Source organism: Maylandia zebra, linkage group LG5, assembly GCF_041146795.1.
Source record: "Maylandia zebra isolate NMK-2024a linkage group LG5, Mzebra_GT3a, whole genome shotgun sequence".
In the NCBI taxonomy this organism is placed as follows: Eukaryota; Metazoa; Chordata; class Actinopteri; order Cichliformes; family Cichlidae; genus Maylandia; species Maylandia zebra.
The window spans coordinates 20,687,153-20,715,147 of record NC_135171.1 but is presented as its reverse complement, the minus strand read 5'-3'; the positions used below and the strand labels follow the sequence as shown (position 1 = coordinate 20,715,147).

Sequence of the window (27,995 nt, the reverse complement as noted above, 5' to 3'; positions counted from 1 at the left end):
ACCAGTCACCACTCGTTACAACCATGAATTCAGTTTAATGATTTTTTTTAATATATATAATTTTACTTAGACTCAACATTTAGGAATCCCAGACTTGAACCATTTATTATTATTATTATTTTTTATTAATCTACGTTTACAGCAACGTTTCAGTATCCTAATCCTAAATAACATTTATCACATTTGAAGACATTTTTTATTGCAGTTGACAAGAAAAGTTAGCAGGAGTGCTTAAAGTATTGCTACAGTTTCCATTTCCTAAAGCTTCCCTCTAAAGTTTCGCAAGCCAACAGTTTTCACTGGGATACTTTGGGTGATGCAGATTGGAGCACATGAGGCAGAGCAGACAAACAAAACATTTTTATCCCAACACAAACCTGCAACACTGTCAAAAAGGTTGTTTTGCATACAACTTCTCATCTGTGCATGTGGTCCTTTTTGCTTCAATGCTGGTGTCTTTCATCACACTGTTTCCACTTCATTCAGATAGTGGTGAAATGCAGTCTTTTTAATGTGCACAAACTGCAATAGAAGCCATGAGTCAACGACTGTCCTGCTGTGCTCGGCATGTGAAAGTCAGTCCATTAAGACACTGAAAAGTTTCTGTTTTGCACAGTGTTGTGTAGATGATAAAATAATGAAGACATTTTCACTTATATTTCTCACCGCTTGTGTGCTTTGTGAGACTTTTATATACACGATCTGTGATGACTTGGGGATAATCAGAGGATCATCAGAAAAACAGTTTAGGGGATTTAAGAGACTTAGCACGGGTATTTCCTCTTGTTCTCTGTTTCTTATAAAGTCTAAGCTTGTGTTTCCTCTTAAAACGCTAAGAATAAACACCAAGAGCTGCATAGTGCATCTGTAGCCAATGATCTATGATTACCATTACTTCATAATCACTTCTGCTTTAAGACTTCCTGTAAGAACTATGTATTTCCTGTTCTTCTTATCACTCCTTATTTCTGTAAACCTGACACAATACAGACAAAAGCCAGCTGTGAAAATGTTTGCCAGAAACTGCAGACATTGTATCAACACTGTGGGCACCTTTTTCTTTTCATAGGCTACAAAAGCAAAAAATAAAAATAGAAAAAATTACAGTGGTACAATCCACTATACCTTTACAGCTACAGTATGGATACCAACTAACATCAGAGGCAACTACTACACCTAACTGCAGCAGGCATGTTTGTTAACGTTTGGATATGTAATGAATCCTTGCAGATGAACCATAAACTTAAGAGAGGTAGGGTTTTCAGTCCAATGTAGTGGATCTTATGACAGATGCAGGTATTTAGTCAGCTGCAGACTGGAGGATGCTGAAAGAAGTCCATGCTTGATGGAAACTGGAGAGGATGGAAACATATATTTTGCTACACGATGCGCCATTAAGAGCCATGTTCATGTTTTTATCATCCTGAAAAACCAGCTGGAGAAACACCAGCTGGTTTGGCTCTTGATGGCACGCGGTTGCCGGCCTCCGATTCACAGTGTGCTTCTTCCTGATTTGTCCTCGCTCTTTCAGCATTAATAAGGAGTGAAGAGGATTGGCCCGTGTGTGGTGCGGATGGGTCCTGGGGCTGGCCTCAGCAGGCTGAGGGGTGTTCCCTGTAGGAGGTGGTGATGAGGGTGAGGATGGGAGGCTGGGCCGGGAGGACGTAGTGCCAGCTGATTTGAGGACGCTGCTGCTGCCATTGCTGCAGCAACAGCCAGAGGATTTGGTAAAAGTCCAGCCCCTAGGGTTTTTGGAAGTTCCTTTAAAAAACAAACAAATAGAAAAACGACTTGTTGATCCTTTTAAGATTAAACCTAAATGAGGATGAATTTATGAGGGAGAAGTGCTGCATGTAAATAAAAATGAGCATGTACCATAAAGTCTGTGCGCTTCTTGTGCCGACTGAGAAGAGGATTAGGTTTCCCTGCGACTCCATCGCGGTGCCTCCGGCTAGATATATGCTGGAACATTAAATAAAAATAAAAAAATCAGATATGGGATTTCTCGTCATATAATCCACTCAGGATCTATTTTGAGCTTTTCTTCCTCACCTGTTTAAGCTGCAGCTCAGAGTTGACTCTGACGTTGCAGATCTCACAGTGGAAGGTGCGTTCCTGAGTGTTAGGGTCTGAGGAGAGCTCCCCTCCCTGCTCAGGGCTGGGTTTAGGACCCAAGCGTGGGTAAGCTTTAATCGGTCCCAGTCCACTTCGAGCCTCCAGAATAGTTTTGTGTTTGGTACCTGGGAACAACAAAAAGAATACTAGAGTGAGCATCTTCCAGGATTTTTTCCCCTTCAATGTTTTTCTCTGTTGCCTCTTTGTTGTTGTTGTTTGTCTGATGTTTCCACGAGCAAGAGTCTCCCATATGGATAAGAAGTTGTTCAAGTGGTTGAAATAAATAATAAGCTTTTTAAACTTCCAGAGGATTATGTAACAAGACTAAAAGCTCCAGAACAGCCAGTAAATGGACTTTATGATAGAGAATTGAGTGAGAAAATATTAAGTGTAGGTGCTGTGTGTTAAGGTTTTTATCAATTGCCATTTACCATGTTTTAATATGACATTCTCACCACTAAGTGGCAGTAACGCAGCTGCTTCACGTCTTCAAACATAACACTCAGAACAAGTGAAGAATAACTTCTAAAGAGGCACGCTTCAGTGTTTCTGAAGACGCTTTGAAAGCTGCACAATTTGTCCACTTCCCCTGGGACTAACCTTTGTTGTGTGCCTCCAGTTGTGAGAGGGAATTAACAGCCACTTTGCAAAGGGAGCAGTAGAGAAGCTTTTTGGCTTTCTCTTCCTCCGACTCTCCTGAAGATGGGCTGGGTGCTGGGGACGGGGTGTCAAGAAGACCAGCTGCTGCTGGTGCTGCTGAATCTGCAGAGGGTGTACTGAGGGCTGCAGAAGGGGAAGGAGACAGTGGCAAAGGCGTGTTGACAGAAGGCAAGAGGGGGCACTCTGTATCTGCTGAGCTTGGTGTGGAAGTAGGAAGGCAGCTGGGGGTTGACGGTGACTCTTTAGAGTTGGGACAGGACTGATTGTCATCTGAAAACAGCACAAAGATCTCTTGTTAGTGAATAATTTAGGAAAAAACAAAATCAGCAATAAAATGAACCTTCTGACTCTCCTGATGCGAAAATATATTATTTTAGATAAACCAGTTTGCCAATACTTTCACTTTACATTTCATGACAGGTTCCTGTATTTGAGAGGCGATGCTCACCCTGTTTATTGTTGTTAGGATCAGGCTCAGGGCTGGATGGTAAAGGGCCTGGAGGTGAGGGTGAAGCAGGAGGGGGATGGTGTTGCTTGTCACCATCTTGGAGACGGGTTGTTTTGGAAGTCTCGATACCCTTCACCCTTCGAGCATGACGGTTCCCTTTATAGTGGGCTTCTGCCTGGCTCTGAAAAACAAGAATAAAGCACATGGCACTTTAACATGGCATGTTCATGTCCTTATTTCCAAATGCCCACCACCTTGGTTGTCTTTTCTCCATATTGAACCAAGCAGACTCTAATAGATCATCAAGTGAAGTGTCTACAAATAGTAACACACACATAATAAACCCTAATCAAACAAAAAAAGAACATGTTACATGCATTTGACATCTTCATATAGGCTTATTAAATGTTATTTACCATCTTGCAATCCTGTACCCAATTTAAATCTTTGGTATGGAGGCTAGAAACATCTCAATCTTCTTTCAAGTTTCTGTATAAGTGCAGAAACATGCATAGTTTGAGGCTGAAGGAGTAATGCAGCGTCTGTTGAGCTGTTTTTTGTGACGGGTGATGGTGCACCACTGATGAGGCAGTCAGCAAAGATTAGTCTCCAGAATATTCTTGTCTTCCTTCAGCACTGCTGTAATCACAGCACTGGCCTGCTGAGCTGATGATGATTATTGAGTGGTGGGATAATCTGAAATGGGCTGGGGGGATGTGGGTGAGGTGTGACAGTTGACAGTCAGTTGCTGGGCAAAAAGTTTGCATCCACGAGTGTGCACTTAAGAGGATCAGTTCCAAGCTGATCCTCCAAGGGAGCCATTTAAAGATCTACTGTGGGGATGTCGGATTTTACATTTCAGTTTTCAAGATGCAACAGGAAACAAGTTATCTATTATAAGTCTGCCATTTCCTCACTTCCTCCCACCTACGAAGTGAAGGATTCCCTGGAAAACACACGGATTTAACGTGTAATGTGTGCACTTTCACAGCCATATCAGAGCTGCATTAAGGTTCCTTTTGCAGACATTTTATATGTCAGTTATATGGCTTCATCACTGAGGCTTTTATTGCTAGAAGGTCCCAGAAAAGACAATATTTCATGAGCTTTCCACTTTCTACATTAGCCGTACTTATTTTAGTTGTAACTGTTTATTTTTTAGAGCATTGAAGTCACAGCTTATTCTTTTGAGCTTTCAGTGTAACCGGCAGCTATTCAGACCATAGCTTCCTGTTCTGTCTTCCAACTGTACAAGTTCCTGTACTAGAAACCTCTCTACAGATTTTGCATATTCATAAACATTATCTTTTTTTTGTGGTAGAGGTTAAGGTTTGCGGTTACAATTATTACAAATATGTCCGCTGGGCACTAACCTCAATGCCCTTACTTTCTGCCTCATTACACAAAAGGTTTGTTGTGCTGGTATTTAACTTTGGCATTTGATGTAAATCATGTGGTGCATGATTTACATCCGAAAATATTCCCCGCTGATACGGAAATCAGTGTAAGCCTCCAAGTTCAGATATTACTGTCCATGTCACCATCAAGTGAAATCAAAGGAAAGGGTGAGGTGTTAGGGTACAAATATAGTTCCTGTAAGCTCCTTATTAATATATGACACTGTGTGTGTGACTCTATGTGCATGTGTATGCTCATGCAAACACGTTCTGGAATTAGATCTGTTTCATTATGTCAATAGAAAGGCTGAGAAACCCACATGAGGCGTGTGCCAGGTACATGTTGGGGCTCTGAGGCAAAGGGTCGACTGGGACGTGTCCAGCGTGCCTCTGTAAGCCTGTGGTATTAACTGCCAATGATAGTTACCCATATAGCCCTCATCCTGATTGGTGATGACAGAAAGGCAGATATAGCTCTGCTTGTGTAACTCTACTCCCCCAGCTGGTGCTTCCCTGCAATTAGGCAGGAGATGAGGGGCCTACAACTCGACAAACAAAGGACAGTAGAGAGCTGAAATAGCCAGTGGCCTCTCTTGTTGTAACCCAGGCTCTGTGCTGCCGGCCTTCATGTTTTGTTTTGTTTTGTTTTGTTTTTTATCTTTTTATGCAACCCAATAGTTTTCTTGCTGCTTGTGCTTGGATACTTTCACTGTCCTAATGACCTTCAATTTCAAGAAATCAATGAAGGGCTGCCATCCATTCATGCATAAAAAAATCCTGACAGCATCAGAAGTGGGGGCACAGTACATTACAGGATCCAAAGCAATTGATGTCAATGAGGGGTTTTTATGTAAGAAGAAAGGTAAATAATACAGCATATGATAAAACAGAAACTATGTTTTAGCAGGTGAAATGGATGGAGAGAAGCTGAGTGAGAGCCAACGGAAAGGAGAATTTAGATGAATGAAGAAGTGGGAATGGGATTTAAGGAGAAAATGAGAGCAAGTGAATGTCCCTAAAATCCTTTTTCTCTCTAAGCAGGATGTGCTTTGATGTTTTATCTATAAACCGACAAAAGGCACTGAAAGCAGATAGAGCTGGTCTAGCAGCCAAATCTACTGAGGACAGACAGCAGTGACAGGAAGAGGGGGTGGAAAGAGGCTTGAGAGGTAGAGAGAAAGACACGGTATAGAGTATACCCCCACAGAGGGAGAAGTGGAAACATGAAAACCGATGAGGAAAAAGAAAAGACAAAAGTTGCCAGACGGATGGGGGACGGTAATGAAACATGATTTTGCATTTGCCCGAGGAGGACAAGGAGAGATGGGGAAAGGGAGAGAGGTGTCCAGCATGTTACAGCAGTGGTGACGATGGCTAATGCAGCATGGTGTGACGTCAACCTTGCAGCAGAGCAGAGCTGAACACACTGGCAGGCTAATTTGTCCTCTGTGGCCTTAAATGAATTGCGGCGTTATAATTACAGCATGTGGGACTACAGTGGAGCAGCAGTGATAGGCACCTGACTCCCAGTGACCACCATCAACAATTTGCTTTCGCTTCGTATTCCCTTAAGAGCCATGGCACAGACCAGACAGCATGAGTAAGCCAAGTACAGCACTGTAAGTAGAGTATTCCTTCATTATTAAAGAATGTCCACTATGCTTTAAGCTCCCAGACTCTCAGGTTACTCTGGAAAGTGTTGTAGAGCTGCAGCAGAGCAGATGCACGCTGCCAGCTCATGAGTAAAGCAGCAGGCTGGACAAACAGGTGGCTCAGAATTGGAAGTCCCGGGCACACGATAAGCCACGCACACACACCTGCACAAGCATTTTCATACATGCACATTTCAGTGGACGCACAGGTATGCAAATGAGAACATGGTGAAGAGAATCAAAACACTTCCCTATTACACGTACCCCACCCCCATAATACTAATGATAATGTTGACCATGTGAGAACACGCAAGGTTTGAGCAGGGGAGATATAATTAAGCGGCCCCTCGCAGAGAGAACGGGGCAGTGTTACACAAGTTTCACATGACTCCCTCCTTGCCTGTGTCCTTTACACACCACTGCATTTAGAGTGAAAGTATTTAGCACTTGGTCCCTGCAATCCAATCATATTTTTAGCCAGGCTTGTATATCAGGCTTTTGTTTGATTTCTGCTCATGTTTTAGGTTAGAGGTTACAGCAGTAAGTCATAAAGACCAGGATTTTTCCATCCTTGAAAGCTCTGTCAGCGTCGAATGCATCGATCATTCAAATGCAGCCCCAGCGTTTTGTTGACAAGACAAGATATTTGCGTCTTCAACTGACGTGTTTTTTATTTCTGGGATTATTTCACTTTTTGCACATATATTGGTGTTAAATAAATACAGAAATGTAGAGATACAGCTTGAGAAGAAGTGTGCTCACCAAGAAATGGGCTGTCCAAATACATATTTTTTCATGCAAAGAAAGTCCTATATCATTAAAATGTATTCCCTGTGCTCACTCACTGTAACAGACCCAGCAGTAGACAGGCGCAGACTCGTCGGGCATGTCATCCAGTAGCTGCCCACATTATGAATGATTTGCTTTTCAACTTCAGTTAACACGACTGCCTCCTTAATGGGGGACACTCCAATATTTCCTCTAAAGTTTCATCACTTCAGGCCTCTTTTATTTCAGCCCCCCTTTCCTTGCGTTGGCATAGGCGCCAACTGTTAGTCATAATGTGCCACAAATGTGCCCCATCAGCAATACAGAAACTTCTAGGACTCCATCCTCCTGCTTTACTGTAACCAGCAAACACGTCGTACAAATGTCAGTTACAGCCTCGTCAGAGTGGGATAAAGAACAGTTATAGTCACAAGGTGGCCGTCAACAGCTAAGAAATGTTTTTCAGACTTCTGTTTGCACAAGTTAAAAAGACAAGTTTTTGGATAATCAGGAACTTATCTGAGACAACATTCCTTTGAAACTTTAATACTACCATGTGTGTGAGAATTCCAGCAGAAGTGAAGCAAGCAGGTATATCTCTCCCTTCCTCCCCCCCACACTTTTTGGTGGACAAGCTAAAAATGGAGCTGCTAAAGTGTGAACTAAGTTTTCACCTTCTCCAGCTGTGCAGTCAATCACCAACCAACTTCAAGTCCAGACTGCAGACTTTTTAGGTCATGTGCAGTGAATACAAGTTCAATTCTGGATTGAAGTAATTCAGATATTCATTATTTTAACATGATGTCTTTAACCAACTAAGTTTCTATTAACCCCATCCTTTTATTAACTGCTACACCCGCCAAACTTTAAAATCCTGCAGCAACACTACTCAAAATTCTTAAAGCAAACCTTCTGAAATACTGGGCTAACAAGCCTGGCACTCAAAACTTTCCCAAATCCAATAAAAACTAGAAGCAGAGGTGTTAACATAAGACTAAATTTTATTATAGAAGCATTCAGCACTGGTTTCCACAGTGTGGTAAAGCACTCTACAGTGGATGTGCCACCGCAGACTTAAGCTTTTAGCTATTTAATCTGAAGGTCTCTGCATAAAAGGACACACAGGTGCTGATGTAGCAGGTTGAGGAACTTGATTAATAATCCAGGTAAAACTAGGATGCTTTTGCGTTTGAGTGTCACTTTTTCCCCAGCATCCTACTCACCTAAGCTAAGCCGATAGAAAAAAAAAGCTGCTGTTTGTGTTGTGAATTTTGCAAGTGGTCAGTTAGTAGGATTTTTATGGCCATGAAAGCAACCCTGTTCTGGAACTGCTTAAGCTGCCATACCTCTGAGTTGAAGCGTATTTGACAGACGTTGCAGGAGATGATTGGCCGCTTTGTCTTCATCATAGGTGGCCCAAAGGTGTGCGTCATCACAGCCTTTTGGACAGGGTCCATCTGAGGAGAGACAGCCCAGAGGTCACATCAAAAATTCAGCACCACAGGAGAAATTCAGAGGCCAGTGCTTCTCCTAACTGCAGTGCACTCAAAGGTTCAGCCAAGTGAATGTGGATGAGAGAGAGAGAGAGAGGCGCTGAAGAAAAAGTGCAGGTGAATGACAGCCTCTGAAGGGGAAGAAAGGCTGGGAGATAAAATAGAGTTGGGGAAGAGGGAAGTGAAGAGGGAGCAGTGATTGATGCGGACAGGAAGGTGTGTGTTTTCTCTGCAGCAGCTGGTGCTGCTGTCTGTGCCTGAGTTCTTGGGTGCCGTTCAAACGCTTTAATTCATGTTAGGGTTAGAGGGGCCTAATTACAGACTCGCAATCTCCAAGAATTTTACACTGCTATGTGTGCAGAAAAAAAGCTCCTTTTTTTAAACCTACATACCAGTGTATTACAAGAAGCAGTAATTTCTCCATGCAGTACTCTGAAAAGATAGAAGCTTTTCTTTGGATTTTGCTGCATTTTAGATGATTGTTTTTTAAGCAAATAACAGCGGAGTAAAAGGGTTAAGGGGTTACCACAAGATGAGACATTAATATCATAGCTACAGGCAGACATGTGATGAGTTCCAAAATAATAAAAATATGACTCTTAACTTAAAAAAAAATATGAATATATATATATATATATATATATGTATATATATATATATATATATATATATATATATATATATATATATATATATATATATATATATATATACATACAAAAGTTTATTCTGTTCATCTGGACGTAGCGTTTTCAGTGGGAGAAACGTTTTGTTACTCGTCCAAGTGACTTCTTCAGTCTCTATCTTTCGACTATTTCTCCAACTTTTGGAGATTTACTTACCTGGATGATTGAGCATGCATCAAGACATGCATATATATATAATACCCATGTTTGTCATTTCCAGATCAAGGAAAAATATGCCATGTCATACTCTTTACTGCCTCATTTTTAGACAACTGCATTGGAGTCGTGTGAGCTCTCTGACCCTTTGGCAGGGTTTGGAAACCGCAGTGCTGGGTGTTGCCCTCATTAAGCAGCCAAAACTCCACTGTGGTTTTACTCCACCTCTCATCTCCTTCTCAGACTGGATGCATGCTGCCAAATGAGAGACTGTTTACACTGTGAAGCTGCAGGCACCAGGGGAAATGGTGTAATTGGTCTGAGGACTTAAACTGGGTGTAAATCTATTGTTAGAAATATTTACAGACTTAAACGTCTTTCCCCCTCTTGCCTGTGACGTCAGCTCTTCGGTTTATCTTTCGACTGTTTTGTGCTTTTCATGTGGAGACCTGCAGCACCTCCAAATTTGTTTTGTTTTCATCTGCTCAGTTGTCCGTGTGCCAGCGCTGCGTCTGGGTGAGCTCAGCGCTCAACCTGTCTGTTGTGCATATGGGTATGTATCTGGGGCCTTTTAATGTGTGCGTGTGTGTTGTGTCTTTCTCTGTAGTCTCCCATCACTGCGTGTCATTCGCTGCCTTTCTTTGACCACCTGTTCTCATCAGGATCTCTTTCTCTGTCCCAACTCTTATGACCTCATTAACCTATTACTCCACTTTTCATCTTCTCTTTCACTCTAACTCTCCTCATGTAGTCGAGCTTTTTCTGCACCAGTAATTCACACTTTATAGATGCTTCCCACATATCTGGCTGCATATAAACCTTTTCTTTGGATACACCACATAACCATATAGCTTAGCTGACAGAGAGCTTAAAGAATCTTTAATTGCAATCAACAGCAAATCGATTGGTAGAAGCATGCCCATTAAAGTTGATTTAGATAATATTTCATAATAAAAGGCTGGAAGCGTTTCATGATAGGATTGCAAAGCATCTTTGTTGAAAGAGGTGATGTTTTACATTATAGGACACAGAGTTCTATTCAAAAATTTATCTTCAGCATCTAATGGGAGCATCAAAAACACTTTAGGAAGCAACTTCACCAAAACTGGTTAAGTAGCCGTGCAAAGGTTTTTAGATTTTGTCTGTGGATCCCTGGTGTTTTGTTGCTTTAATCAAGAAATCTAAAGAAGACAGGTAGGTACATTCTTGTCCTCCAGATTGTGTCCTGCATTTCTGCTTTGCTCATCAGTGCAGCAAAAAATGTAATTTCTGCTACAGGGGCTTTTGCAAGTCATCATTGAGAAAAGATAACACTGAAATCATCAGCTGCCACAGCTTAATGTTGATGGAAATTGAGGAACAGATATGTCACCTGCTGTTGACTTCTTAGTGCAAACGAACGTCCCTTTCCAAACCGAACGCAGTTAAACAAGAACACGATGTCAGACTGAATTATGAAGTGAAACCAAATTTGCACTTGAAGTCTAATTATCGAGCTCCCGGCAGTCAACAAGGCTGTCTGACATGGGAATACTGAACTCCTGGCTGAAGGTTGTTTTCTACAGTATTAAACAAGCTTTTATAAAATATAAATACATTGCCTGGATGTGGCTCTTGTCCTCTACGTTGCATAACACAAAACTGACTTTTCTGTTAACAAGTTATAAAATGTTTCTGAATGCAGCACTCTTCCTCCTATAACAACAGGAGGACTAAGGAGTTGGATCTAACTAAAGCCACTTTCACACATGAACATTACAAAGACTCTGTTAGACATTTGTGTTCTCACATGCACCTGTGCAGGCTAATGTCTAGAGAAGTGTGAGGGTGCAGCGCATGTGTAAAAACAGCTTGATAGCTAGTGTATGTCAGCATCTGTTTTTATTTCTTGTGCAGAGCAGTGTAGCTCTTGACTCTCTTATGTACTGTAGTACAAATTTACTGAGAATTCATTTCCCCCAAAAAACTAAAAAAAAGCCAGCTGTGCCACCTCTTCAGAGCCTCAGCAACTCTGCTCTATTCACCCAGGCACCCAGATGAACAGTAGCATTTTTATGCCTAAATTAACTCTTTTTTTGTCATTGTTTGGACCCTATTATTACCATAATTATGTGAATTGAATGGGAACGGCAGATTGTTACCATGGAAATGTGTATTTTTTTCCCCGCTGAAGTGTATAAAATAAGGCAGTCTTCATTTTTGTAAAACAGCCTGAATTGTTTTGGACTAATGACCTAGGACTGCGTGGCTCTAAAGAGCAGTTTAAAGAGCTCTTACCACACAGCGCAGTACTGTGCAGTCTCAGTGCAAGAAGGCTGGATCTACTGTAGGCTCTGCAGAATGTTAAGTATTTGGAAATTGCCTGTAAACCTGGTGAGGTTGACCTGACTCCAAACAGGACCATAACTCAGTTTGAAGCAATAATCACTGTAATCAACTGTTTTTGTCAGTTTGCCTTTCACTGTGTCCTTTAAGCTCCCGCAGCCTCTTATCTTATATGATGACAGTAGATGTTGAAGTGACTCACACAGAGTGTTTTAGTATTGTGGACTTGTATAAATTTTTACTGTGCAGACAGAGAATGATTTGCATGAAAGTGCTGTGGGATTAGTGGCCACCCTCAATGCCCTTGATGATGAAGGATGAATCATAAACCTGCACAAGGGTCATTCTGCCCGAGTTGACTGATTGTGTGTGTGTGTGTGTCTGTGGGTGGCGCTCGCCCGTCCCCTTTTGTCACCACGATGACCTTCACATGAAACCCAATCTAGAAATGTGAGGGAGGTGGAGAAAATGCTGACTGTGGAGAACAGCCCGTGCCTCTTATACGATTGATTAGCTGTAACTCATTTTATTGCTGTAAACCACTCGCTTGGGCATTTTCTCAATTATACTGAAACTCACTGTGCTGAATAAAAAGCAAACAGCTGTCACCTTATTATTTTGTATTAGACACCATAAATCCCTTATCAGTTTATCACTTGTCTTCACTCGAGAGGCTCCGGAGCCACAACTGAATACCAACTCTGTCTCCTGTTAAGTGAAACAAACTGATAACAAATCCCAGGCGCTGCCTGTGCGCATATGCACAGGAATGTCTGTGAGCACTCACTGTGTTAAAGTTGTGGAAGAGGCCGATGCTGGCTGGGTGAGGCGATTCCAGGGGGAACTGGAGGAACGGCTTCATATCCAGTGGAGGTGGGATGACAGGTGGGCTCCTGAGGAAGGCAGGGACAGGCCCTGGGCGGTTTACACCTCCTGCGGTAGATATGCAAACAATGATATTAAAAAACCTATAAATAATTACATATTCTAGTAAAAGACGGCAACCATAAAGCGTTCTTCTTAAAGGAGCAGTTTGACCTTTTGGAAAACGAGCTTACACCAGGGATGTCAAACTAATTTCACATGATGGGCCACATACAGCCCACTTTGATCCTAAGTGGGCTGGACTTGTGAAATCCCCCCTTTCTGTCACTGTAAGGAAGTTTAACTACACAGTTAATCCCTGTAATGTCTTAAGATAAGAAAAAGAAGTAAAGTCTCAATAGTATGTCTCATTTTTTAATAAATGCTCTTGTGTAAAATAAAACTGTAAGTAGTACTCTTAAAGTGTAAGAAATAAATGTGCAGCTGATTGCCCACACTGTCCTTTTATTATAAAAGAAAGTTTTTGTTAATTCACAGAAAAAGCTCTTTGAAATTTCTTGATGCTTGCTCAAACGTCAAGGCATGAAAAAACAAAACAAAACAGGGACTCTTCAGTGGTCTGACGTCATCATCAATACCAGATCTGGGCCAAGAATGAATATTATGACACTTCATTAATGAGTTTTTGAAATGATATCATGTTGGACGGGTGCCGCCATTAAAATCAAAGCAAGGAATGAACTCTGTATATAACTCTGAACACTGAGCTGTTTTTTTCCAGAAGTGTCAAAACATATCCAACAATCTTACAACAAGTTCTAACACATCTTTTCTTTCACTGTATCAAAACAAAATCTGCTGCTTCCCTCATCCTCTGTGCCTTTTTTCACATTTGAACCCCACTCATCACCCAAACCTCTCCTCTCTTTGCTTTTGCTGCTCACTTTTCTCTCAGTAGTTGCTCAGCAGCACTGAATGCCTGCACTTGAAGACTTTTCTGTGATGGGCAGGAGAGCTAAGCTCCTTAAGCCTCGCAGCTCGGGTGCTGCAGATATCTGTCTTTTCTCCATTTCTCCCAGTGTCTCTGTCTCTCGCACCGAGCACAGTTTTCTATCCTTATTTCATGCTCTCTTATTCTGTTTGCCTGGCTCTCTATCCCTCATCTGTACTTCTTCTCACTCCAGCACCAGTTCTTCCATTCCTTCTTCTCATCATCATCCTCTTTCTGTTTTCCACCTATACTTCCACTACTTATTCTTCTCCAGTGTAAAACCAGCAGGACACTTCAGGCCCAATCTAGCTACCCAGAGAGAATTTGTATAATCTTTTCTCTTGAGATTATATGCAGTCATCTCCCTTTATTGCTGCCTCTTTGTGATGACTATAGGCTCCTTAACAGTTTTGTTAGTTTTGAAAAGAAAATTGGTCACTTGTCAAAACGAGGGGAAGAAAAGACTATTTTGGTATCAGAGGAGGCTCCCGTCTCTTACAACAGGGGAGACATAAATAATTTACTGTCAGGATCAGAAATAGATGGAGGGGAAAGTCTGTACTTTTGGCATTCCTCTTCAGGGTGTTTCAGCGTCCTTGGGAGGCTGTGACAGGTAAAGCTGAGCTGTAGCTGTTGTTAATCATGTGTGAATACTTTTACATGTGCTGCATGAGAAGGAGAGTGTTTGATATTATGGGAAAAAAATAGGTGTAAGGCTACAGGTTGCAGTTTAAATGTCCTTCAGACATAAAGCCCACAGTTCAAATGGTGGCCATTATCACCTCTTTAAAACAAACGCAGCAAGATTTGTGAAGGATAAAAAAAAAAACTGGAGTGACACATCTAATTTCAGACGACATACCATCAGGAAGGCATGAGTGACTGCCCAACAACAGATACTGAGAGAAGGAATATAAACATCTATCTCTCTATATATCTAGCTTGCTAGCTATATTCCTTCCTTTCCTCCTTCTTTCTTAACAACAATTCTCAGTAGGCTGTTTAAATGATGCTCAACTGGTACTGTGAGGCCCAAATATGCAAAAAGTTGCACAATTAGACGTTAACCAGGGCAGCGATGGATCCATGGTTTGAAGCCGATTATGTTAAATTGTGACGCTGCCATTTGAATATTGCAGCAGAGCTTTCAGACCAAACAATGATTCTCCAGTCTTCAATTTTACAATTTTGGTGAGCCTCAGTTTCCTGATAGGTGACAGGAAGCAGGACTCGGTGTGGTCTTCTGCTGCTATATCCCATCTTCTTCAAGATTTAACATGTGGTGCTCTTCTGCATAGCATATGTGCAAAGAGCGGTTATATCCGTTACTGTTTCCTTCCTAGGCTGCTCACTGGATCTGACACCAACAACCACGCCATGTTTAGAATTACTTATATCACCTTTCTTCCACATTGTCATTCGATTCACACTTCAGCAGGTCGTCTCGACCATGTCTCGACCCTGCGAATAGCTGATTAGATATGCTTTCATGAAGGTTACGTGTACCTAATGAAGTGGCTGGTGAGTGTAGATGGGACAGACCTGTCACTGTATTACGAGGTCATTACTGGTTGTGTGGCTGCACAGTAAAGAGACTGTCTGTGGCCATGAGTTCTCTCGGTTCTCATTCACTAGTTTGCAGCATGATTTTCCGTTTGTGAAATATTCCAATTTATTAGTCACATGGAAAATTAATCAGGGAATGCCTTGAGCCAAGGCTACTTGGTGATTGACCAGCTGCTGCTGTATGACCATGTGGTGTCTTTGGTTTCTCAGTGAGAATCCCCTTCCACTTGTAGTATCTGGTTTAATAAAAAGAGAAAAAAAACAAAATGATGAACAAAAAAATCATCGAGTTGAAGCAAGAGCTCATAAACCAGTGGGAGGTGTCCAAGCGGCTGCACCCGAAGCAGTAGCATTAGTAGCGTTTTGAGAACTATTTTCAGACATGGATTAACATGAGGCAGCAGGATGTATTCACAGCCACAGGACTGTGTTTGTGTAAATGAGAAAAATGTTCATGAACATACCACCAAGCTATTTTAGTGGGCGGGTGCTAGGGTTAGGGTTACATGCAGCATACTGTAAATAATACTTATTTCAAGCATCAGTTCACCACTCTCCTTCTGCCTATTACACTTAAAATTCTGTTTGTTCTTTATTCGATCAAAAGGGTAAATTTTAAAAAGTAGAAACTAAATTGAATGCAATTAAGCACAGTTTAATTCCCTGCCAAGCAAATAATAGGACAATAGTGTCTCAGCTGAGTGGAGCGATGGAGAGACATCATCACTGTGTTTCCTCTTGGGCTGGTGAAATGTATTCCCGGCACGTTTCTGGTAAATCCACAGCTCATTTTACGCTATATTACAATTTAAAGGTCAAAGAACGTCTTCTATAGTAAATCTGTATTTACAGTGCAGACACAGTAGAGTGCTACATTAAAACAATGCTGCTCATTGCTTTTAGTGCCACGTTCTGCACCAACCAATTCGGCGTGAGCGTAGCAGCATCGTCCCCTGACCTACCCAGTTCCTGAGTGATATACAGTGACATCAGATAAGAGAATGCCACGACCATGCAGGGAGAGAGAGCATTGATTGGACACATTCTGAGAGAGCATTAAAGTGTTAAGATGCTGCCAAACTCCATAAATCCAGTTCTCACCATCTACAGCTCCTTTTCTCCACTGAAATGAACTGACAGCACCGTCATCTCACTGATTTACTTCGCCCCCCCCCCCCCATGCAAATGTGTGAGAAAGAGATCAATGTCTGTGTAATAGCTTATTGAATTTTTGTGTAGATTGTGCGAGAGAGGTAGTTGGACAGAAATGAAGAGAAGCAGAGGAGGGACAAAAAAAGAAAAGAAAAAGGAAAACAGACAACCAGAGATGGAATCTTATCTCCCCCGTTAGGTGCACACACAGGCGTGCGGTGCACACACCAGTATGCTGTGACTAAGGCTTCTCAAATTGGCAATTCATTTAGCCAATTTAGGTTTAATGATCATAGAGGTAATGTCAATGTCAGTGGCGTCGCAGGAGTCTCTCTGTATTCCCTGCTTGCTTCCATCTTCGTGCTCCATGATGGGACCGGGAGGGAAGGGGATGGGAGATTGTGTGACATGCTGTCTGCCAGAATGAAGTCTGATGAGAGGCAAAGACACTGCAGGCTCCCACCAAAGAAAGAAACCTTTATCCAGGCCCGTTAGCTCCACGCTCAAGAGGACCGGCACACGATGCCAGCCGCGTCACATCTGCATCTAAATGGCCTGCTGTGCACAGATAATTCTGAAATGAGCGTCTGTGGTGGATTAACCAGCCTGCCTCCTGACAAAAACCCCCTTGCTGTCACTGCAGCAGAGACAAAGGCAACCGTGTGGTGGAAGGGTGTCTAATAACCAGAAAACCACTGGGCTCACTGCATTTGGGTTTGGCTTTCACCCTCAGGTTGAAGTACAAAGGAATGCGAGACAGAGCTGATCCAACATTTGGTCGCAGATGACACCATTGGTGTGTCTGTGATTCACGACTAACATTTTCAGTTTTGTAGCTGAAATGCTGAGTTGGTAATTGCCACACTTTGGCAGAGCTGACATTAAAACCAATCCTAGAAAAAAAAGAAAGTCATGCAACTGTGTTTAAAGCTCCAACCTTTAAAGAACCACAGTGCTAACTTTGTCGTGAATGCAGAGGGAAGATGGGTCTGTCTTAGTGTCGCATACTGCTGCTGTGAAGGACTGAGCATGAAATCCAATTTACTGCGGCTCAGCTTACCCTCAAGTCAAAGGCAGCTATTTCAACCTAAGCGGGGGGACAGACGACGGTGCACACATTCACATTCGCACACAAACCTTTGTAGTCTGAATAGATGATGCTCTAAAAAAAAGGGTAATTTATGGGCTGGGTTCTGATTAATGTTGTGTTGGTCTGTGTGAGATCTGGAAAGGACACAGCGAAGAGGAGAGTCAAGTGGTTGAGAAGGAGAACACATTTGATTTCACTCTGCACTTTGTTTTAATGATAGATGCTTTGCGCCCCAGTGGCCAAGCTTAAATGCCGCCTCCTAGAGAACTCTCTGAAGTCCTCTTTCAGTGGAAACGTGTGTGTGTGTGTGCCTGTTATGCAGTGCTCTTGAGATTCCTTAGTCCTTCTGCAGCTCCAGTCTCTGATTTGATGCAGTGTTTGTAATTACCGAAGACTTTTTTTTCTTCCTCTGCAGATTTTTCACTGCTCTCATTAAAATTAAAAATTATTCTGTAATGATGCAGGACATTGCTTTGTCTGGATATTTTCCTGTAAATAATTTCTCAAGTCTTTTCACAGTCTTTCCCCATGAAGAGGTTAAGAAAAAAAAGTGACTATCAAGGAACTGGAGATGATAAGCTGAGAACTAATGGCCTGAACTGAGTGGTTCAAGTCGAGTGAGCGAGAAAAGGAGGTCTGGACAAGGAGGCGAAAGGAAGGCATCAGAGGAGGGGGTGGGGGTTGTGGGGGGAAAGAGCCGCATGTTTTGAGGTGAGTCCAAGGTGACCAGAGGAGGTAAAGAGCCATGTCGACCTGCAGGTTAATGTACAGAACAAAGGCCATCTGCTACCTAAAGGAAGCAGTCGTACTCCATGCAGCTGAACCACAGCGTGGAACATGCTGGTTAAAAACATTGCTTTAAAAATACTGAAAGGAGTCAAGTCAAGTAGGCTACAGCTGTTGCAAAGGGTTAACCTCTGCAAGTCACATGCAAAGCGTACATGGATGAGCAATTTCATGCTATGCCTCTTCTAGTGGGTCAGCTACATGCCATGACTTGCTTTTGGTAGAAGTCAGTTTAACTGTGTATCAGAGTACAAAGTGTCTCCTGTGAGGTGTCTGCGCAATCTGCTTAAAGCTTACCCCAAAGAGTATACAGTAAATATGATGTAGGTCTGTGACATCACTCAATTCTTTGTTGACAACAGTTTTTGAAGCCTCAACAAGGACTGCATCCATATTGCATCCATATTGTTTTTCGGAATTTTATCTAAGAGCCAGAAGTGACACTATATGGAGAAAAAGGTGAGATGCTAATTTATCAGCTAATGCTGCAAGATCAGCTAATAGCAAAGATATCTGCTTAATACTATAATTTCATTCACTTAAACTGGAGCTCAGAACTCTTTGATGGTGAAATTAACCACACAGCGAGCCAATTATTTGCCATGTGACTATTAAAATTAGGGGCGATCGTGGCTCAAGAGTTAGGCGTTCACCTTGTAATCGAAAGGTTGCTGGTTCGAGCTGTCCCCAGCTTGGACAGTCTCAGGTTGTTGTTGTGTCCTTGGGCAAGACACTTCACCTGTTGCCTACTGGTGGTGGTCAGAGGGCCCGGTGGCGCCAGTGTACGGCAGCCTCGCCTCTTTCAGTGCGCCCCAGGGTGGCTGTGGCTACAATGTAGCTTTCCATCACCAGTGTGTGAATGGATGACTGGTTGTGTGAAGTGCTTTGGGGTCCTTTGGGACTAGTAAAACGCTATACAAATACAGGCCATTTACCATTAGAGGAGGGTGGATCAGTCCAAATATTGATCATTGATAGAAACGAATGCTGGCATGGGCATCTGATAGAAACTAGTGCGACAGGATCAATACAATTTTTGTGGTGGTGGAAACAAACTTCCACAGAAACCAACTCACCAAATACTAATAAATGAACCTTAAGAATATTAGTAATATATGTTCATTGTCTCACTTGCTACTGATTATGACAGGCTTTTCTTTTGCAGTCTTTTCACCAGAAGTGTTCGAGTTTGCTAGATGTCAGCCAAGAAACTCCTTGATGAACTCCTAGCCAAGGAGTGTCCAACACATTTGTGTCCATGTGTTTAGGAAATTCTCCCATTAAGCCTATTGTGGCCAGAATTGCAGCATTTCAAGGTTCTGTCTTTAAGAAAAACAACAGCATTAGTAGTTTTATCTACTATACTTCCATTAAAGACACACAAAGAGTTATAATATTAATAAAGTAAAACCAAAGTCTACTTAACAAACTGGAAACAGAAGATGCATTACTATTTCTGTGTTGACATAAAAAACCATCCGTATGTCAGTTAGAAGGTCCACTTCTCCAATTAACAGCACCTTGACCTTTTCACAAGTTTCCCTTTTACCACCTACAAAGTTGACTGATACAGATATTTCCTTTTAAACTATAAGCTTTTAATGTTAAAACTGCATCTGTCTATTCAGTCTTTTGCATGGTTGTGTGGATGTCAACATGCTGCATCCTGAAGAGATTTGTTTCCTAAAAAGACTGTTGAACATCTGCCTGTTCTTCAGCTCGTGTCAGGCTTCAGCTCTTTGGGGAGTTGCTGGAAACAGCCCGAATCCAACTGCCAACTTTGTCTTTCATTGTGTCGCAGGCACCATTGAGGCTCTACCAGAGCTCTTTAGCACAAAGCTACACAGAGCAAAGTGAAGGCCATTAAGAGAACCACCAGGACAACATGAACAGCAGCCCTGCCCCACATTATTATCCCTTTTTTCCCTCAAATCATTTAAACACCTGCTGGGTGGTGGAATAATATACTACTGTAGATACAGACATACAAAAACCCGAGAACCAAAAGTACACAGAACACACAAGAGCATCCAAAGCAAACACGTTCAGTAAAAATGCACATACAAAACAATGGCATCAGACAAACAGCAGCCAGATGCATCATCGTTTTATAAAAAAGAAAACAGACAAAAGAAAGGAATACTTGATCTTCAATGCATAGAAAAGTCACAGAGAACAAAGAAGGATTGTGTGGTATACAGCTGAAATACATACAGCACAGGTTTTATTCCACAGAAGCAGAAATGACCAGTTGTATTTTGGGATTTGATTGCAGTCTAAAAGGGAGAGTGTGGTTTTATGCTATAGCATGGCCATAAAGCAACACGCAAGGGTAAGATTGAGGCGGGTGGCGCACATAGTGTGCATAACATCAGAACAATAAACAATAAACAACTGTATGATCAGCCTATGTTCTCATGCTACTTTTGGAGTCCTTAAATCAGTAAATGATAGACATTACTGTTTTGTGCTGTAGATTTCAGAGCATTTAACTGTATAATTATGGTCAACAAGGGCTCCAAACTTAATGACAAATGTGTTATTGCCTTCCAAAATGACATATGAGATTTCCTGATCTAACAGCAACATCACCTATCATTACTTTTGCTGCAGGTTTACAGACTTTAGGCATGAGAAGCGTCTTTGCAAAAATGAAAATTGGTCAATTTGGGGATTTTCAGTAACATTAATTACAGTTTATATACCAAACTGTGATCACGGTTTCTACCTCGTTTCCTGGGTCCACACTTCTGGTCCCCTCTCACAGTTCCACCATCACTCCTCTTTCATTTTGCAGTACTTACAGGTGGGTAAACAAGGCTATTGTGGCCCAGCATCACATGACACTATGTCAGACTCAGCGTGCAAAAAGCAGTGGTGATGAGCATTTTTGCTGTGACATCATACGATACCGCAGATGCTGGTGTCCCCCGAAATGACACACTCTGATTTCACTGTCCAGTGACCCATTTATGCCAGTTTGGACTAGCGTAAGGTTAGGAAGAGTTATGGGTCATTTGTGCGCAAGAAGAAGTTTATATAAACAAATAACAACGATACATTCAGAAACAATATGCCACTTACTGCAGCGGTTTTACTGTTATCTCACTGTAATTTAGATAAACAAAATGTAATTTCTGGACTGCATGAGCTCCTTGTGTGATAAAAGGTAGTTGTTGATGTCCTGTCTGAGCTCTGCTGCATTTACTGTCAGCATATAGCCCCGTATAGTCCTGCAGTTCTCAATCCGCTCTCTGCAAAAGTTTCAGGCTTCTTAAGCATATGAAATGTGTGTCAGGTTGTTGAACACAGAGTGGCAGCCCTCTGTCTCCATTTAAAATGCCAATACTTTTCACCCTTCATTGCATTGCCTGGATTTAAAGGTCATGTTGTTTTTCGGGGTCAACGTGCACCTCTGATTCCTTTGGAGGCCACGGATGAGCGGGGAAAATTCGTCTATGTGTGTCTAGATGTGATGCAAGACGTGAACTTTTATATAGTGCTGACTGAGGTCTTTGCATCAGACTAGAGGAAGCCTTGGCTCACTTTTAAATAAATAAAAACCTCTGGGTCTGAAATATTCATCACAAAAATTACACTAGAGTTACTAAACTGTGTTCTCCACTGCTCTGCATCGAGGGAGATGAGCCAGGTTCGGCACAGTTCTTCTAGTCTGCGAGGCTCACTGTGTCAACATGTTTGATTTTCCTCCTTTCATCAAAAGACATTAAAACTAGGTGTAAATGTAGGGACAGAGCGAAGGGAGACACAGGACTGTAGATCGGTGGAGGCTTTCCCTGTTCATCCCCTCCATCTTTGCTGTTCCTGCCTTTGCCTTTCATGGTTGCTATTTCAGTATCTGGAGCTACTTCTGTCTCTCGAAAAGGAAACTAATACAGTTTATAAAATCCTATCAGCCCATGTTGTTGTGATCATGTGTCAGCGCGTTTAGTGTCTAATGCATGCAGAGTTAAAGCTTCTGCACTGGGAAAAGGATTACCACAAGCTCAAGCTCACACTCAGATCACAGGAAGACTCGAGCAGGGGTAAGAGCAAGCAAACAAAAATAAAGTAGTCAAATATTTAGTCAGCGCACACGTACATGGGACAAGGTCACAGTGGTTAATCAAATCTACTGTGAGGAAAGATGGATTAGTGTTGATAAACGGAACAAGATAAAAGGCTGGAACTGGAAAACATCATCTAAATTATATGTTTCTAAATTATACGCCTCTGCCTCACATGATTGTGTCTAAAGGATGGTTGTTTTAGCCTTTAAATAAAAGTGCGGTGCATGACATTATTGAACGGGGCATTGAAGAGCTACTGTAATATTCTGCAGATTGCAAAACATCAGCATAACTCAACTGACTGCAGTAAATGCGTTTCACAAACGTAATCCAAACTCAATTTGTGTACAAGCATACAAAACAGCCTTTCTATAGACTGAAGTTGGAGTTCATTATTCTGTTGCACAAAAAAAACCACTCTGTGGCTTTATGGCACTGCTTTCTTGACCTTTTTATACTTCTTCTTAATGCTGATTTGTCCCCTGACACCTTTGAGCATTATGTTGGAGTAATGTATGTACCGACCACAGGGAAGTGAGCCAGCATTGTTGTTGATCTTAAAAATTCTCCTTTAAAAACGGAATCTAAAAGCCAGATCTCCAGTTTCCAGAATCTGTTCCGTAATGAAGCTTGCTGGCGAGGCGGAGGATTAGACGGATTAATGACATGCAGTCTTGCACCCTGTCAGTGGTGAGTGCTTTTATGCCTTAGGCCAAGAGAAACTGAGATAATTGATCACATAATGCACTAAGTTCTTTTTTAATGAAGGACTACCTCAGCTTAGGGTCATGTTAGACTACTTAAAATGAACACATTTTCATAGGAATTTGGAATATTTCCTTAATCGCCTTAATGTGGTTAAAGGTCTCTTCTCTCATTCATTTTGCAATATTCATGTTTTTTGTGGGATACATATATTTTTTTAAGACAGCATGTCCTTATTTCCTCTGGAACTGACTAAAATCATCTAATGTACACGAGCTTGGTGAGCGTGAGAGTCAAGTTCTCACACAAAGTCAAATGAACTGGAGCAAAGCGAGCCTGCTCACAAGACCCTACAGATTTCTTTCACACAGGGTGACACATTGATCACGCATGTCAAAGAAAACATCGCATAAATGCATATCAAAAGTTTGCACCATACACAAGAGATCATCTCATCAGAACAGAAATCTAACTGTGTGGAAGAAAAACAAAATCAATCAGATCAATGAGAGCACGGAGGAGGAAAAAGCCCTCCAATGCTGTCTTACCCAAGATCATGCTGTATTCTCCCACTTCTCTTTCCCACGTTATCTTCCTGCTTGACTCCTCTCCTCTTTGATCAGCTACAAGGACGACTCAAATCTTAAGCGCCCCCCTCTCTGGTTCTCAAAACTCAATGTGGAAAAGACATCCAACATCACAACCTTCACTTTGGTTCTCTACACTGTGTCTTCCCTCCCGCTCAGTGTCCCTCATCCACATTAGATAGTTCTCCTTCTTCTTCTCCTTCAAGTCTCGGTACACGTCTCAGGCAGCTGTTGCCAGAGGAGAAACACAGCAGCCTTGACTGCAACACAGCATGCACTCAATCTACTGCAATGAAGCCTGTAATTTATTCACTGTTATATATTCACTCCAGCAGGAGGAACACCAGAGAGATGGAGGCTTGCCTCACAGGAGGAACCTCTGCACTACAGCATGCCTCTCTCTCTCTCGCTCTCTCTCTCTCTCTCTCTCGACCATATTTTTGGGGTTGGGTATAACCTAAAGGCACCTTGCATTTCTAAGCTGTGATTGGTTGGAGGTTTAGCCAATGAGAGCAGCTGGAACTGAACATTTTCTTGGGGTGTTTGAATCAGGACGCAGACTGATTATGCTGCTGTCGATTCTGCTCTCTCCTTCTCTCCGTCTCCCTTTGTCTCCTGTTTACTATTGACGACCCCCCCCCCAGCCCAGCACACACACACACACACACACACACACACACACACACACACACACACACACACACACACACACCTCTCCTCGTCTCACTTTCACTCTCATCGACAACATCTGAGATCTGTAATATGTCTTTGTGCTCTGACAATTTCCTCCTGAGATTTTCCTCTGCTCTCTCCCTCTACCTGTCTGTTGTCTGTTAGCTGTATACACAAAAATCAGCAGTACATTTTGGAAAATGCTGACCGAGTTCACGGTGTTGTTGCAGACAAGTGTGCGAAGAGACAAAAAGAAGAGCAGGCGCAGAGGCGCAGTAGAGACTGACAGCTTGAGAGACTCGATGAAGCATTGTGGGGAGGGGAGGAGAAATTGAGGTTAATGCAGACTGACTCGGGGATGAAAGTGTAAGGTGAGGAAATGTGGAAGATATGGTGAAACAGCAGGATGAAGGAGGGAGCTGACAGCTGTTTGACAGGCAGTGGCAGAGAGTGCTGAATGAGCTTAAATACTAAGCTCACTGCACGCACTCCTATACCAACATTTACCAGAACAATGAGTTTAAGGTGTATGCTGTGCTAATGGATGTGCGAGCCTTCGTCAAACACTTTCTCACAAGATCGGGCTGTCACATGAACTCTTTTGTTCGGGCTTTAGGCAACACGATCTGGTCCATTTTTACATAATTAAACAGTCATCCTAAAGTAAGTCAAATAATGCTGCGTGTCAGTCTGTTTGTGTTTAAGTTTGCTTGAACCCAGGGTAGAGTTTGTGTGTGTGTGTGTGTGTGTGTGTGTGTGTGTGTGTGTGTGTGTGTGTGTGTGTGTGTGTGTGTGTGTGTGTGTGTGTGTGTGTGTGTGTGTGTGTGTGTGTGTGATAAGGTTTCCTCATTAGTAGAGTCAGCCTGAATAATGCAGGCAGGTGTAATGTTGTGGCCAATGGGCCAGGTGCTAATATGGCTGTCTGAGGGTGGAGGGTCAGACACAGCATGACTTTAATGGATGTCACCATGGGAAAATGAAATCGGACCTCAGAGCTCATGTGACGAACCATCCCATCTGTGTATGTGTGTGTCTGTGCGTGTGTGTGTCCTTGGGGATTTATGCTAAGTCTTTGCCTTGTCTACTTAATGAAGAGCCTTTCTGGTTTTCGGAGAACAAAAAGTTCTGTCAGTGTGAAAGAATATCTTTGCTGAATTGATCAATTATACAGTGGATTTAATGACAACTCAAATGGATTATTTAAAGTAATTTTTAATCATTATTCAAATATTTCTTGAACATTTATGAAGAAAGTTTTCACAGGAGTCACTCCATGATTCAGTAGCTTGTAGAACCACTTTTAGCAGCAATAACTTTGTTTTCTGTATAATTTTATCAGTCTGTCACGTCGTTGTGGAGGAATTCTGGCCCACTTTTCTTTACAGTGCTGCGTCATTTCAATGAAGTTTCCAGGCATTCATTTATGCACCTGTTGGACTCTAAGTCTGGCATATGACTGGACTGTTGCAGCTCCTTGATTTTTCTCTTTTTCAGCCTTTGTGTTGTAACATTTGTTGCTGTGCTTGGCATCATTCTTCTGTTGCATGAACCAGTTTCAGTGAAGGTTTAGCTTTAACCTGTAGAGTCTGAGGTGTGGCTCTTGGGTTTTGTGCTGTTTCTCTGAGCATAGCACAGTCTGACCATGGGGTGAGTTTCCTGGGATGTCCAATCCTGGGAAGATTGTGGGATTGTAGCATTGTGGCAAACCAGCAAACTGCCTTAGTACCAACTTGTATGGAGGTGCTCACACTTGCTGATGATCAGTTAATGAAGTTTGATCAGCTTCTACTTACCCTGTGAATTTCTATAGTAGCAGGAAGGGTGTACTTAGTCTTTTACACGACTCGTACGGCTCCCATTATGTTTAGAATAAAGTATTAAAGTTTTGATCAGTGTTTAGTTGCATACTGTTCATTCAGTAGTCCTGTGTACTGCATACTGTCCCGGGTGGCCATGACTGTATCGACTGATTTGTCAAAAAGTCCAATTTAGGTTTAATCTTTAGCGGTGAGGCCTGAAGTGTTGTGCTAGTCCACCTCAGATAACATTAGAATAGCCATAAGCATATACTTAACGTATACGTAACCCAATACAGGCTATTGTGCCAAACAGACGATGCAGATGAAGTAAATGCAAATTATGTCACACTCAGCATAAGTGTCTTTTTGTTTGTTTGTTTTTTTTGTTCTACATATGAACTACATACTAACTTGAGCTACGCTTAGTTATAAAGCTGTATAATGTAAAGTGTATTTCTGCACTGACGTGATGAGAGAAGATCTACTGAATTTACTGCACCGTGGAGGTTAAAATGGGCTTGAATTAACTAAATGACTAACATGCACTGTATATAAATACACACAAACAGGCACACACAAGGACACACACTGGACTAAACACAGGTCTGTGTAGAGTAAAGGGGTACAGGGCACTTCATCAGCACGTGTGTTGTACATTACAGTGCCCTCTGATGGTGAAGGGGCAAATTATATATGTTAATATTTTAGTGTTATTAAAGCATTTTTTATGTGATCATAAACAAATAATTTCATTTGCACTTACTACATTTTTAACCAGATTAAGACAAATACTTGGAATAACTATGATGGAAGGTAATGGGGATTCAACTAAGGATAATGTGAGCAGAGGCCAGATGTGCAATCAGTTCCCTCTATGTAAGCACCCAAAAACTGGTGTCTTATACTTCACATGCTATTAACCGAGACGCCAGAGTGCTTTAGATTCTGTTTATTACTACTGCTGTATATATGAGGAATCAGAATATGCTGACATTGGGCACACAAGAATTACCCCCACACAGCTCTAGCTGTGACTAGCCTTCACTTTAATAACAAACATTACTGATATCTTTTGTGTGTCCACAAGCTTTTCCATTCTGCTTATCAATTTGTTTAAGGATGTCAGGGAAAACAAAAGTTCTGTTCTATCTATTCACGCCAAAGGTTGCTCTCTTTCTTTCTCCTCCTTCTATGCACCTTCCTTCTTCCATCATCCATTTCCTGCATCATATCAGTGAAGTGTGTAAAGGGTCACACCAAGTGTGAGTGCAAAGTCTTATCTGACCCTACGTGCTGATGTTTGCAGGAGACTGGCCTAACTTTCATCAAAGAGAGAAACCTTCAAAGCCTCGTGTAGCCACTGTCACTCGCTCTTTATTTCTGCTCAGAATATTGCAGTAATGAGGGGATCCCGGCTTACCCAGCCTCTCAGTTCTTCTTAAGCTGATCAAAGGAAGCAAACTCAGGCTGGTGGGTGTTTTTGCATTGCTCAGTAGTCTGTTATGATCTTACCTGAGCCCCACATTGGTTGCTTCTGCACTTCGCGATGCTCAATGTGATCCAGCTCCTTTGACCAGTAGAGAGTCCGGAGGTCAGTGTGTCAGCCAGCGTAAAGTACCACAGAGATGCCGTCCTCTTTGAGTGGAATAAAAAAAAGTATGCTCACATTATTGTAGAAATATAAATAAATAAACACTCAGCGTCGTGAGCGCAGAACTGGCAACAGTCAGCTGGGGAGTGAAGAGGGAAATGCTCGGTGCAGACAGCCACATGCCCACAGTGTGGCTGCATCAAACTACAAGCATCTTGATGTTCAGCTTCTTCATCTTCGGTTCTCTCGCTCTCTTTATCCTCTTCGTTTCAAAAAGCTTCTAATACTCTGTGTCTGTCTGTATTTTCTCTGTGTTTTCCTTTTATGCTGTCACCTCTTTGCCGGGAGTGAAGGAAACAAGTGCACAAGATTCCAGTGGCTAATTCTGCTTCTTAGGACTGGGGAACCTAATATGTGAGGACAACTGTGGAAGGAGGGAGATACAGGCAGAGAGGGAGTGT

The 27,995-nt window shown here is 42.1% G+C and overlaps 1 protein-coding gene across 2 annotated transcripts; it reads right to left on the bottom strand.

Annotated features, from left to right (window-relative positions):
• Window positions 1-15: 15 nt before the first annotated feature.
• Window positions 16-27,931, bottom strand: LOC101480458 (zinc finger protein 385A). 2 transcript variants are annotated; one of them, XM_004544907.5, is made up of 8 exons: window positions 27,456-27,931; window positions 12,488-12,633; window positions 8,387-8,497; window positions 3,224-3,404; window positions 2,716-3,045; window positions 2,053-2,240; window positions 1,876-1,962; window positions 16-1,761 (listed from the first exon to the last, which is right to left on the bottom strand). In XM_004544907.5, exons 1-8 carry the CDS (start codon window positions 27,466-27,468, stop codon window positions 1,534-1,536), a joined length of 1,284 nt encoding a protein of 427 aa, XP_004544964.1. In that variant the 5' UTR covers window positions 27,469-27,931; the 3' UTR covers window positions 16-1,533. The 2 variants fall into 2 exon arrangements, with proteins under 2 accessions (XP_004544964.1, XP_012772916.1); XM_012917462.4 differs by lacking the exon at window positions 27,456-27,931 and adding an exon at window positions 23,434-23,858.
• Window positions 27,932-27,995: the final 64 nt, after the last annotated feature.

Coding starts and splice junctions, on each gene's coding strand:
- LOC101480458 (XM_004544907.5), bottom strand. Junction 3,405..8,386: donor AAATACGCTTCAACTCAGAG/GTATGGCAGCTT, acceptor CTTGTTTTTCAG/AGCCAGGCAGAAGCCCACTA. Junction 1,762..1,875: donor AGAAGCGCACAGACTTTATG/GTACATGCTCAT, acceptor TGTTTTTTAAAG/GAACTTCCAAAAACCCTAGG.